This window comes from Phyllostomus discolor, chromosome 2, assembly GCF_004126475.2.
Source record: "Phyllostomus discolor isolate MPI-MPIP mPhyDis1 chromosome 2, mPhyDis1.pri.v3, whole genome shotgun sequence".
NCBI lineage: Eukaryota > Metazoa > Chordata > Mammalia > Chiroptera > Phyllostomidae > Phyllostomus > Phyllostomus discolor.
Window position 1 is genome coordinate 195,987,697 of NC_040904.2, and position 12,253 is coordinate 195,999,949.

The 12,253-nt window shown below is 45.8% G+C and overlaps 1 protein-coding gene across 7 annotated transcripts in view; it reads left to right on the forward strand.

Moving 5' to 3' along the window:
- Positions 1–12,253, forward strand: part of ANO2 (anoctamin 2) — a 318,934-nt gene that overhangs the window by 111,795 nt on the left and 194,886 nt on the right. For all 7 annotated transcript variants that reach the window (XM_036019420.1, XM_036019422.1, XM_036019421.1 and 4 more), the window contains 2 exons: positions 5,047–5,102; positions 6,285–6,326. In XM_036019420.1, coding sequence (XP_035875313.1) covers positions 5,047–5,102; positions 6,285–6,326 — 98 coding nt within the window. The remainder of the gene's footprint in view (positions 1–5,046; positions 5,103–6,284; positions 6,327–12,253) is intronic.

The window sequence follows — 12,253 nt, forward strand, 5'->3', positions numbered from 1 at the left end:
TATATTCTAGAACTAGGGAGTAGAGGAGTGGAGCAAACAGGCACAACAGACAGCAATTCCTGCCTTTATGGGCTTACTTTTGAGGTAACATTTGAGGACAAGAGGAAATAAGCCGCGTGTCTGTCTGGCAAGAGAGAGACATGCAAAGAAAGCAAATGATACAAAAGACATAATAGGGGCCACATTTGAGAAGCAGTTAGGGTTCTAACAGGATGAAATGGTACATATCAGGAAAATTCAGTCCTATTCCCTCCCTATGCTCAGAGAGACCATTTACAAAGGTGTAGATAGGGAGTTTCTCTCTAATTTACCCCTGGAAGCATGGGTTATGAACACATGATGTTTAAAGACTAAATCTATTTGTGAGTTTGGGTTCTGCATGGTGGCGGTAGCATGGGAGCCATCACAAACTTGGCCCAGCCCCGTGAGGCCTCCTAAATCATAATGTAATGTCAGCTTTCGGGGCCCTGGGCATTTATCCCATCATGGAATGCCTTTAAATTGCACTTCACCATGGAAAGAAACCCAAGTCTCCTTGGTCACGTCAGAGGAGGACAGACACCTCTCCTGCCCCTCCGTATGGAAGTCATTGTTGCCTTTTCATGGAGAGAAAATTACAGATTGATGGAGCTACATTCTTATAGACACTTGGGTGTAAGAGCATTTACACAAATGTGTGCTTTGGGCATCTCCCCTCCCCACTCAGGAGACGATGTCTTAATTATTTCGACCGAAGCCAGACCATGTTGTGTGCTGTAAACATCTGGTTTATCATTCATCCAGCTGAACTGGTTTATATTTTGTTAGAAGAAAAGGCTTTGGATTAAAGGCATTTAAGTAATTAAACACATGTCAAGACAATTTGGTGATGGGTAAATATAGTCTCTGTTCCATGCACTGTCTGGGGGCTCTGGTTTAGATTTACCTCCGGCTGGAGTACAAGGGATGAAAGCAGAACGCCGGGTGGCGTGGGCCCTGTTCTGGGGGGATCAAAACCAAATGGGTTTTCAGGAGTTCAGGACCATTCCTCTAAGTACCTGTCCCCACAGAGCAGCGTTTCCTTTGAGTTTGGCCTGGAGGGAATAGAGCTGTGGTCCCTGTCACCAAAGGCCACTTGCAGATTTAATGAGTCTCTCTCTGGGAGGCAGACCATAAACTCTGCTTTGATTGACCCTTTGTGTACAGAAAACCAGAGATGTCTCTGAAGCTAAATGCTAGGCCTCAGGTTTGTGTTGTGAGTGTGTGTTTTCAGGTACCAGTCCTGGGCTTGAGCTTGCTGTACTCTGGCCCTTGGCCCCAACTCTATGCATGCAGAGGACCAGTGTTGGCTTGGCTGAATCAGGCTATTGCAGAGAGAGCTGTGACTGGTGCTGAGCAAAGAGGAAGCTCAAACCTTGTTCTTTGGGGACTATAGTTCTAACAGCAATAAGTAGGAAGTACCTGGTGATTTGACAGGACTTAGGGATCAGTGAGGGCATCTCCAGTGAGCTGTGCTTTGAGCCGAGGCCCTGCTTCTCTCTGTGGCCAGAGGGAAAGAAAAAATGCCCCCTATGTGTTCTCCTTCTTCCTGGCACCCTTCTTGGAGTAAAGGAGGAGAGGCTGGGTCTTTCTCTCTGGGTCTAGAGTAGAGAGGAAAGACTATCAGTGTGATCCTGAAGAAGAAAGCTTTGCCATTATGGCCAGATGGATGGTGTGTGATGGAACCAATTAACCCGTTTTTGTTGAAAAGCAAGGAAAAATTTCAGAATTTCAATTTTCAAAGCAGAGACTCTTTTTAAAACAACGTTTGATTATTTTCTTCTTTCAAACAGATTTCCATGCTTGTTTGGGGGTAGAATCTTGGTTTCTGAAGTCTGTGGGTGACCTAAGAGGCCAAAACAATTCCCATTCTTGGGTGAAGTGGATGCATAGTGACTTTTCAACTTGCCTTGCCTCTCCTCATTCCTCTTTCTTTTATGTCCTATTCCCTCCCTCTGCTCAGCAGCCAGTGATTGGGGTTGACCATATGACCCCATCTGAAGAAGAGGAGGTCCATAGCCATGGGAGACAGAGACATGGTCCGTGACAGCTTGTGGGGGCTCTGGTAATCGGGTTAGGATGACATGAATCCTATGGGCTCCAAGGCAAAGAACCATTTGTTGGGCTTCCTGTTAGGAAGTGAACTAATGAAATGGAGTTTAAAGTTTCTTCATCAGCACAGAGTGCCAAAAATTGACATAGTGAGGTAGGTGGGTGCCTGTGATAAATGGGAAGGGTTGTTGAGATAAGTTTAGCTCTCAGGTGGATACTCTTAACAACCATTATTCCTTCTTGTTCCCAGAGGGGAACTAAATGCCATAAATACAAGACAAAGGTGAGAGGAGAGTGCTCTCTGACCTCATGAACCCTGTAGACCTTTGGGAGGCAAAACAGTGAGCAAAAAATGTTGTAGAAGTGAAATGAGCTGCCTGCTTTAGGCATGCACTGCAAAGGAAGCTTTCTTTGAGATGGGGGTAGAGTGCACAGCTTCAGAGCTCCAATGATTTGAAATCTTTCTCAGGATCAGGCAGCAGGACCCAGGAGTTCAGGCTGTCAGCCTAATTCTCTCAGACACTCAGCTACTGTGCTCAGCAAAGCTGAGAATTAGCAGAAGAGTTCAACACCTGTTTAACTTTTCCCATGCAGTTTTGAGACTGTCTTCAGGGAGTATTACTGCTGCTGTGGCAACCATGGGGTGTGAGTGGGCGGGGGGAGATTAGGTGGGGCTGTGCATGGGGTACGGTCTAGTTGGAGCCCTACCCGCCTGGGATGCTTCAGCCTCTATCCATGTTGACAGCCCTTGTGTAGCTTTGAACTACCCCCACCCCCTCCCGACGTGGGACTCCTCCCCTTGATTATTGTAGGGTGGCTTCACATTGCTGTGGTTATGGCTCTTGAACTGATTAATGATGCTCAGAGTGAAATTGTAGTCGTGCGAGTAGGACAAATCTGCAGCTCATTGAGCCTTGAGGCACCCCTCCTCCACCCGTACTCCCATTACCCACCCTGTGATCCCCCCACTCTCCGGAGTTATTTCTGATGTTTTATATTCATGCCAAGGAAGAAGCTTAAAATAAGGAAAAGGACTGGCCCTTTGGTGATGCCGCTGCACCAATCACCCAGCTCTCAACTCATTGGAAAGGGCCACTCCAGCTGTGCACCCACAGTGGCCTCCCAAGGAACTCTGCTTCCACACGGATCCCAGGGCTGGTCTTTCCCATGCCCAGCATCGTAGAACTGAGGCAAATAGATACAAAGTTTGTGAAAAGAGGAGGCTGACAGAGGAGAGAAGATTGTCTGAGAGCCTCTGTGGTCTCTGGGCTTGTAGGTGGGGCCTTGGGTAGGAAGGGGAGGTAGAAAACCATGAATTTTAATGAGGAACTGTCGTTTAGATTCTTTAGCCAAACCTGCCCTGGATCTGGAGCCCTGAAAATGCAGATTTACTTAGAGTGTAGACATCATAAGTGTTTCCCTCCGAAACCAGTTTTCTCCTCTAACTCCTATCTATAGTCTCTCTGGAAAGATTGATTGAGGGCAGGAAATGTGTTTGAGGTGAAGGAAATCATGGTGCACCAGAGATTTGCCCCTCCTCCACCCTTCCATGATTACATGTGCTTCCTGGCATGGAAGGCTCCTCCATACTGGAGTTGGTGAGAAATAATCCCTCCCATCTGGGAGCCAGTGACCCAGGATGGAGTATTCTGAGTTAGACAGGACATACAGACCATTATAGTCTCTGAGTAGAACCATGAATGAAACAAGTAAATAACCATCCCTCCATGCTAAGCAGAAGGCTCTTTGTTGTGAGTATATTACAACAAAGTGAGTTACAGGGACAGAGACATTCATTCAACATGTATTTAATAGGGCCACTATCTGCAAGTGGTGTGAAATACTATTGAGATTAAAAAGTGAACTCCTTGTGTGGTTTTCAAACTTCGTGGTCTCAGGATCCCTTTAGACTTTTAAAAATTATTGAGAGTACCCAAGGGGCTTTTGCTTAGGTGGGTTATACTGATGAATATTTATTATATTAAAAGCTAAAACTGAGAAACTCTGAAAGGACAAGGATGTGCAAACATACATTCCATTAGCGGTCAGGAGGATGGTGTCCTCACGTGTCACAGAACTGCACTGTCTACTCGTGAGAGAATAGGAGTGAGAAAGCAAACAATATCTTTGTACTATTGTAAAAAATGGTTTTGACCTTATGAACCCCTGAAAGGGTCATGGGGGACTCTCTGGGTTTCCCAGACCAAATTTTGAGAACTACAGCCCCACTGCCTCTACCTCAGACAGCTCGTGGTCCACAGACTAGTCATGGACAGGAATAAGCACTGCCCTGTGAAGGAATAGAAAGGTTCCAGAAATGAGATCAGATAAAGTGCTATGGGTTGTTCTGAAATATACTTTCATTGACCACAAATTGTAGTAATTGATATAGTCATTCCTATGCTATCATTGAACATACATTCTCAGCTGATTTTGGTGGCCATGGAGGTATTGGTGGAGCAGGAGAGTGATTGGACTGGAGAGGTCTGAGTGTGTGAGGACAGGAGGAATGCAAAGTTTGGGAAGGCAATCTGATATCAAAACATAACTTTATATGTGGGAAATGAGAAAATATTGCTCTTGCCCTGGCTGGTGTAGCTCAGTGGATTGAGCACGGACCTGTGAAGCAAAAGGTCACAGGTTGATTCCTAGTCAGGGCACATGCATGGGTTGCAGGCCAGGTCTCTAGTGGGGGCCAGATGAGAGGCAACCACACATTGATATTTCTTTCCCTCTCTCCCTCCCTTCTCTTCTCTCCAAAATAAATAAATAAAATATTTTAAAAAGAGAAAATGTTGCTCTTATACCAAGAACTAAAGTTCAACAAAAACACATGTAGACTGGGAGGTCATAGAGGAGAGTGCAGTGATTCCCAGCCAAGAGGTGGGAGAGGGTTGAATATCTATCAGCAGACTAAGGGTAAATCCAGACACTCCTGCCCTAGAGTTATTGTTTTCATCTTCCTTTCCTCCATAGGTATTAACTCCCTGATAGCAAACAATATCTATGAGGCTGCTTACCCTCTGCATGACGTAAGTACCATTTCTGTCGGCATGTTCTCTGTACTCTTAAAAAACTTGAAAACCACAGGACATGCAGTGGGTGGATATATGTGAAGCGAGGCAGGCGTGAATCATGACGTTAAAATACCTTGGCTGGTTCTGGACTGCTCATGACTAACCGTAAGCACTGGTTTGATTTCTGTCAGTTGTCTGTCCAGCTGTTTCCCCAATGGCAAAATGAACTGGGTTTGTTTGAGCTTTCCTGACACTCCCTGCCTTTGTTTTGGGGGAAAGTGTGAGGAGACAGAGTTGGCCTGCAAGTAGTTAAAGGGCCATGATGTTGGAGAAGGGTGGATGGTAGTGGAAGGAAAGTCTATGGCCTGAATAATACACAACCCGGACAGTCAGACCCTTAAATAAATTGAAAGTGATGTTTTGTATGTGATAGTTTTGTGTAGATGTGAAATTCACCAATCTTAATATGCAAATATACACTAAATGCCATTTTTAAAAAATTTTTTTAACATTTTGAAGGAAATTTCTCAAGATTTTTTATACTACTGTTTGGTTAAGTTTTAATAAAAAGATTGTAATGAAAGCTTTCCTGGATTGGAAGTCATGTTATAAACTTCCCATAATACAATGCAATACAATATATTCTTTAAGATGATTCAAGAAGAACTTAACTGGTCCATGAACTAAATACCCCATGGCTGCACTGCTGATATGATTGGTGACTTCTTTGGCATCTGTCACAGAGTTGTGCCAAATGAGATGACCAAGGTGGGGATCCCTGAATGCCTGAAGGAATTTCCCAGATGACAACCTTCTTCTCATTAACATCTTTATTATGGGCCTATTCAAGGCTGGTTCTGTCAGTTAGGGACAGGGGTGGGCGGGGCATGGCATGGGGTGATTTCGTGTGATGTGACCATTTACAAACACAGGCTGTGTCGTTGCCTCTGCTATGAAGAGGCACAGGCTGGTCTCTGGAGCATCTCAGGGGCGTATCTGTCTGAGAAGCTGTCCACAGGAAACATTGCAAGCATTGATGACTAAGAAAGTGGAATGTTTGGCTCCTTACCATGTCATGTTTTTGACCTTCCTCAAATGAGAATGAAAAAAAGGGATGACGTTTGAAAATTTAAAAAAAAATTTCTCTGTTTTTAATAATTCCATTGGCTTTATCTAGCATCTCTTGCTCTCCTGCAGGGTGAATATGACAGTCCAGGGGATGACATGAATGACAGGAAGGTAAGCTGGCTTCATGATGTCCTGAGTGCTTTGTGCACAGAAGACCATGCATGGGTGTGGGACTAGGTAGAAGTGTCCTAAGTGTTTGATTTATCTGCTTGTATATTTTCAGCAGTTCTTTCACAGCCCCCTGCCCCCCAGGCACTTAGAAATATGAGGTTCGCTTCTGGTTACTAACACGACTGTGTGCATGGGGTGCTGCTGGTATTTAGTGCCTGGTGGGTCAGCTGTGCTAATCATCTCACACAAAACCGTTATCCCATTTCCTGACGAGAAGAGGGCCTTCACTGAGAAACAGTGAAAATCCAGATTTCTTAAATTATAGATGGGGAAGCTGACACACAGAAATATTGAGCACCTTGCCCTTGATAACACTGTCATAATAAACGGAAATAGGGTTTGGAATACGCCTGACTCCCAGATCCTGCTAAAAATGTATTATTATCCATGCCACTATCTTTTTTGGGGAGTGGGGTCCTCTTTAAGTTATTCTTTTTATCCCATAGGCAGACAAGTGGGGGATTGCTGTCCCCAAATTTCAGATGAGAACTGTGGGGGAGAGGGAGGCTCATTCATGCACAGCTAGGAATTAGAGGTTATAGTTATGGGAGGGAATTAGAGGTTATAGTTTGGGGAGGTTATAGTTCAGGTCGTCCCTTTGGAAGGGTTTCTCCTATGCCAGTCATGGCTCCCATATGGACAGCTCTCTCCCCAGCCCTCCACTCAGCTCCCATTTCTTCTCTTTGCTGGTGCTCTGGGAATGTGGGTGTGTCCCTGTCCCTGCCATGGCCTGGTGCTCTAAGGATCACACAGCCTCCTCAGAGGTGACTGCCCCTCCTGGCTGTCAAGCCCCTCATGCTGTCCTCCCTTGAAGCTTCCCCCAGCCTTCAGCAGCTCTGGGTGAGCAGCAGAAGGTGGGCAAGGGCAGGAGGGGTGAGGAATTGAAGCCCAAGAAGTTTCCCTCCCCCCAACTCTGTTGTCTGGAAAATCGTTCATCCCCCAAGTTGCCTTTAGAGCAGCCTTCTTTTTATCCTGCCTATTAGTCCCTGTTATGAAGTGTTAAGTATTAAAAACATAAAAGGTCCTTTCCAGAAATACTGCTATGATTGCTTACACATGTCCCTTCTCTGCCTGCCCAGGGAATCTGCTCTAGTATTTCGATGTCTTAACCTCATCTGTTTTCTATCTGATGCTAATAGTCTCGGTGTTTAATTTCCTGAAAAGTCCCGGATCAGATTTAAAGGAAAAAGAGGAAGCATTTCTCCCCACATCTCACCTCACTCACCCCAACCATTTTTTGTCCTCCCACTCTCTAATTTCACATTCCTCCCCTTTAAAGAGTGATCACCACCACTGCCCACCTAAGAAACCTCCTGCTGGGTGGGTGCTGACCCAGCCTGTCAAGGTGGAGCACTTTACAGGAACATTCCAGGGACCAGAAACACACAGCAACTCATGGGAGAAATCAGCCAGCCCTCTGTTATCATCACAGAGGCAGAGAGAAGCAAATTGTATACTATCCAAACTATGTGTGTATTTGTCTTTGCAATGGTATTATATTAGCAACAAAATCTTTTGTCAAAGCAGTTTCCTCCCAGAAAACGTTTTCCTTAGGTCGATAGAATTATTTCCAGTGCACAACCCAACTGGGCAAATGGGCAGAATCTGGGAGGCAGGGAGAGGGCAGCCAGGATGAAGATACATCTTGGTGCCTGATTCCCATAGTTTATGTGAAAGGATGCTCAGTAAAGGTGGACCAGTGTCCTTGAAAGACAAGAGGCTCCTTTCTTGTGGCTTTCCCTTGGGTTTGCTGGCAAGTCTTGGTATCCTTGTTTTCCTCTGCCAGTGTCACAGTTAGGGAAATACACGTTGCAGTGATGGGGGATAAGAGAACCCATGAGCCAGAGTCAAAGCTTTTTTCTGTCCATTTGGGTTGGGAAATATACCCAGCAAGGTAAGGAAACTGGTTCCCATGCCCATAAATATTTGTCAAGTCAGGACTAAAACCTTGGTGTCAAAAATCCCAGCCAGAGCTCCACAGCTGGGTAAACACAGCTTCTTATATATGGTGAGGGGAACGTTCCTTCCTGCAGTTTCAGTGGTAAATGGGTGGGGCCTGAAGGTATCCTAAAGAGGAAAGAGCCAAAACCTCTGAATCTGTGCAGTATATTTATTTGTGTTTATCACACTGTAATAGTCTACTGTTCGTCAAGAGGGCTGCAGGAAGGATGTGGGTTGGAGTGCAAGGGAGAACCCTTGACTTTGTTGCTGGGGGATGTGGAGAAGGTTGGAGGCTACAGTGTGCGATGGCCTCTCTGGGGAGATTTTGCAAGGATATCTCAAGCTGCCCATCCTGCCAGGACCCGGGTGTTCTCCTTTACTCTTCTCTGCAATACGCGGCTATTCCCATGATCTCCCGGAGGCCCAGGCTCCTTGCAGGCAGATCCCAGGCAAGCCCAGAGGCCCCTGAGAATGTAGCCTCCTTCCCCCCACCCCCTCAGCTTGCCTCAAGCAGCTGTGCAGTCTCAGTGGACTATGCCCCAGCTAGTGTCTGGAGGGCTCTCTCTCTCTTCCTAATCCTGGAGGGTAATTGAAAAGAGGTTCTCTCCCTCTGGAGAACAGGGGTTTCCCACCTTTCTAGAAAGCAGGGCAGCAGGAAGAAGGAGCAGCATGGGTGTGGATGGGTCCCTCCTGGCAGCCAACAGACACGTGATTTCACATCAGCCAGACCTGCGTGGTTTTCTCGAGCTTCCCATGGAAGTGACTGTTAGCATCGTCTGAGGGCGGCCTGACCTTCACTGGCTCCAGTGGCTTCCCACCCACTGACAGGGGGCAATGCAGGGCACAACACTGGAATGATTTTAAATCCTTGGTCCTGGATTTTTCAGCTTTTTACAAGTGATTGTCTTCTCTAGTGGACAATTACAAAGTGACCCACTAAAAGGTGTGTGAAGATAGTCTGTCTTTCTGACAAAAAGGTACTTGTGTTGTTTTCACATAATTTCTTGGTTTCGCTTGAATTTTTCTCTTCCTGTACAACTTCCATTGTACTATTAAAGGAAAAGACCAAGATAGTTGAAGTGACTTGCCAAAAATTCGAACAGATCACAGCAGGATCTGGGCGTAGAATTCCATTCTCTCCCATTCAGGTCTACCCTGTCCCATCAGTGCCTCTGAGCTGGCTGCAGCGGGCATCTTTCTGCCTGTTGCAGGTCCAGCTTCTCCCCAAGGAGCTTGTGGATGGAGGGCCGGCAGTCTCAGACACCTTGCTGTGCTCTGGCATTGTGAAAGGAACAGCTGGGTTCCTTTATAGTCTCAAGAAATGTTATACTGAAGCCAAGTGATTCACTGTTGAATGTGATTCCTGGGGAGCAGGGCTGGCCACTTGTATGCTGTGACCCATCAGATGGGATGATCCTTGAGGGCTGTTGCTTCCTGCCATCAAAGTCTGGGGGGAGACCGACAAGCCTAAAATGACCCCTGGGGCCCCCCAGAGTAAGGCCCTGTCTGTGGAGAAGGAGCCACAGACCTTCCTTGATCTGCTTCCAGGCTTGGCCAGTTGGTATAGAGGACATGCTCTATACAAAATTCTAGATTCTGAAACATTAAAGGGATTGTCACAAGTTACTGTGGTTGTCCTTCTGAACTTTCCTTATGCCACTCTCATCCCTGTGGGGCAGAGACTCCACAGCATGCCTCCCTTCACCCTGACTACTAGTCTGTTCTGGGACCCTGGAACCCAGGGTTAGCATGATCCACTTGGTCTCTAACTATGTGTGATTAAATGTTTGTAGAGGTAGAGAAGGGTCTGTAGCACTTATACCCCTCTTCCTGCCTTCCCTGCAAGGATGTAGGAGCTGGCCTGGACAGAGCCACGTGGGTGTCCAGGCCTCGGATTTGCTGCTTTGTAGCTCCGGCTCTCCTGCAGGGGCCACCTAATGATTTTCTCCTCTGTGTCCATCTAACCTGTTTGCTTCAAGCTCAAAGAGCTCTCTTGGTGCATCCTCACTCTATCTGCAAACTTACAGATACAGTTCTGTGCTTAGAGGGTACCACACTGATAAAGGCACTTTCTGGAGGTTTTTTATAACAGGTCTGGGATCGTACCAGGGGTAAGTCCTGTGAGCTTGGCTCTCAGTTTAGGCCCGAGCCAACTGGGCCGTATTGGCTTCTTGGAGCCATTTCTAGTTTTTCCTTTCAGGGCAGTGACAGGTAGGTGTTCTGAGGCTCAGGTTTTGTCTGGACAGGTGACTTTGGAGAGGAATTTTCTCTAGAGGGCAGAGCCTTTGAGGCAGGTAGTGACGTCCCACAGCCCTCAAGGGAGGACTTTGCCTGTATCTCCTGATGCAAGCTGGCCTCCCTTCAGGCCACAAATGATGTCACCATGACAACCAGGTGCTGGTGAGTCCAGGTTTTACACTGGGGAGAGAGAATAAAAACCCAGGACAGTACAAATGCCTAAGATGAGGGGGGAAAGGGATGTAATAATAACAGTAAAACTAGTAGATGCCACCTACCTGAATGAGCATTGCTGAAACTCATGAATTCAGATCCATTATACACATTGCAACCCCCTTTTGTATCTGGGTTTCCTACTTTGCACATGGTGGTAACAGTGGGCACAGTTTCCTCTCCCAGGGTCAGTGTAGTTTCTGGTACTGTTTTTGGCTGTTGGGAGAGCTTATGCTAATAAAAGTGTATAGACATTAGGTAGGAATGCCAATTCTTATTTCGGTTTTCATATCATGTCAAAAGATTCTCAGATGAAAGGATGCTTCCTGTAGGGTTGATGTTGAACTGGATATATGAAATACCTGATGGGAGTAGCTTTTCCTTGACAGAATTCCAGGTGTGATATGTAGAGATGTGATGTAGAAGGAGAATAAAGAGTGGAGAAAAACAAGGTAGCAAGTGTGTTATAAGTCTGTCAACTGCAGATATATAATTTGATTCTGTGCTAGTACCTGTTCAACATGGCCATCTAGGTGATGTCTAATGATGGTTTATTACAAAATTACTTGATTATTTGTGGATAACCCATGAAGCTCACTGGTCAGGTACTTAAACTAAAATGTGATTTGCCCTTGGGACTGATACACAGGTTTGTCCACATGTCAATTCTGCTAAAGTTGCTGTGAAATCATCACAAGATGTCATGGCCTAATATGTTTGGTGCATCATTTTCTCCCTTATCCCCTAGAATGTGTTCCACTCAAGTTTACCACCCACCCTTCCACTGAAACCACTCTTGTCAAAGTCACCAGTGACCTTCGATCACTGAATCCAGTGGTTGCTTCTGCATCCTCATCGGACCTGATCCATCAGCAGCATTTGGCACAACTGGTCATTTTCTTCTCATTGAAACTCATTATTTCTTGGCTTCCTAGACCCCACACACTCCCCACACACTTATGGTTCTCTTCCACATCACTGGCTACTCCTCTGTCTCCTTTGCTCGTCTTCATCCTCCCCTTGACCACTAAACATTGGAGCACCATGCCCAGAAGTCAGGCCTCTTCTCTACTCTCCCTTCCCTGATGATTGCACCCATAGCTTAATGACTTTACAAATCATCTCTTCTCCCATAACTCCAAATTTGTATCTCAAGTTTGAACTCCCCTTTAAACTCTAGACTTTTACAGATAGCTACTTACTCAATATCCCTAAAGGGCATTGCAGGTAAACACATCCCAAACTGAAATTTTGGTTCCACCATTCTTGACCTATTTTTTTTTTATCATGGTCTTACCCCCTTCAGTAAATAGAATCACCATTTACTCAATTAATCATGTCAAGTTCTCATTTTATTTCATTCTATATCCAACCCAACAGTGAATCTTATTGACTCCACCTTTAAAATAGAAGCAGAATCAACCACTTCTTGCTACTTCTCCCACTACCTTCATGGTTCACGGTATTGTCAACTC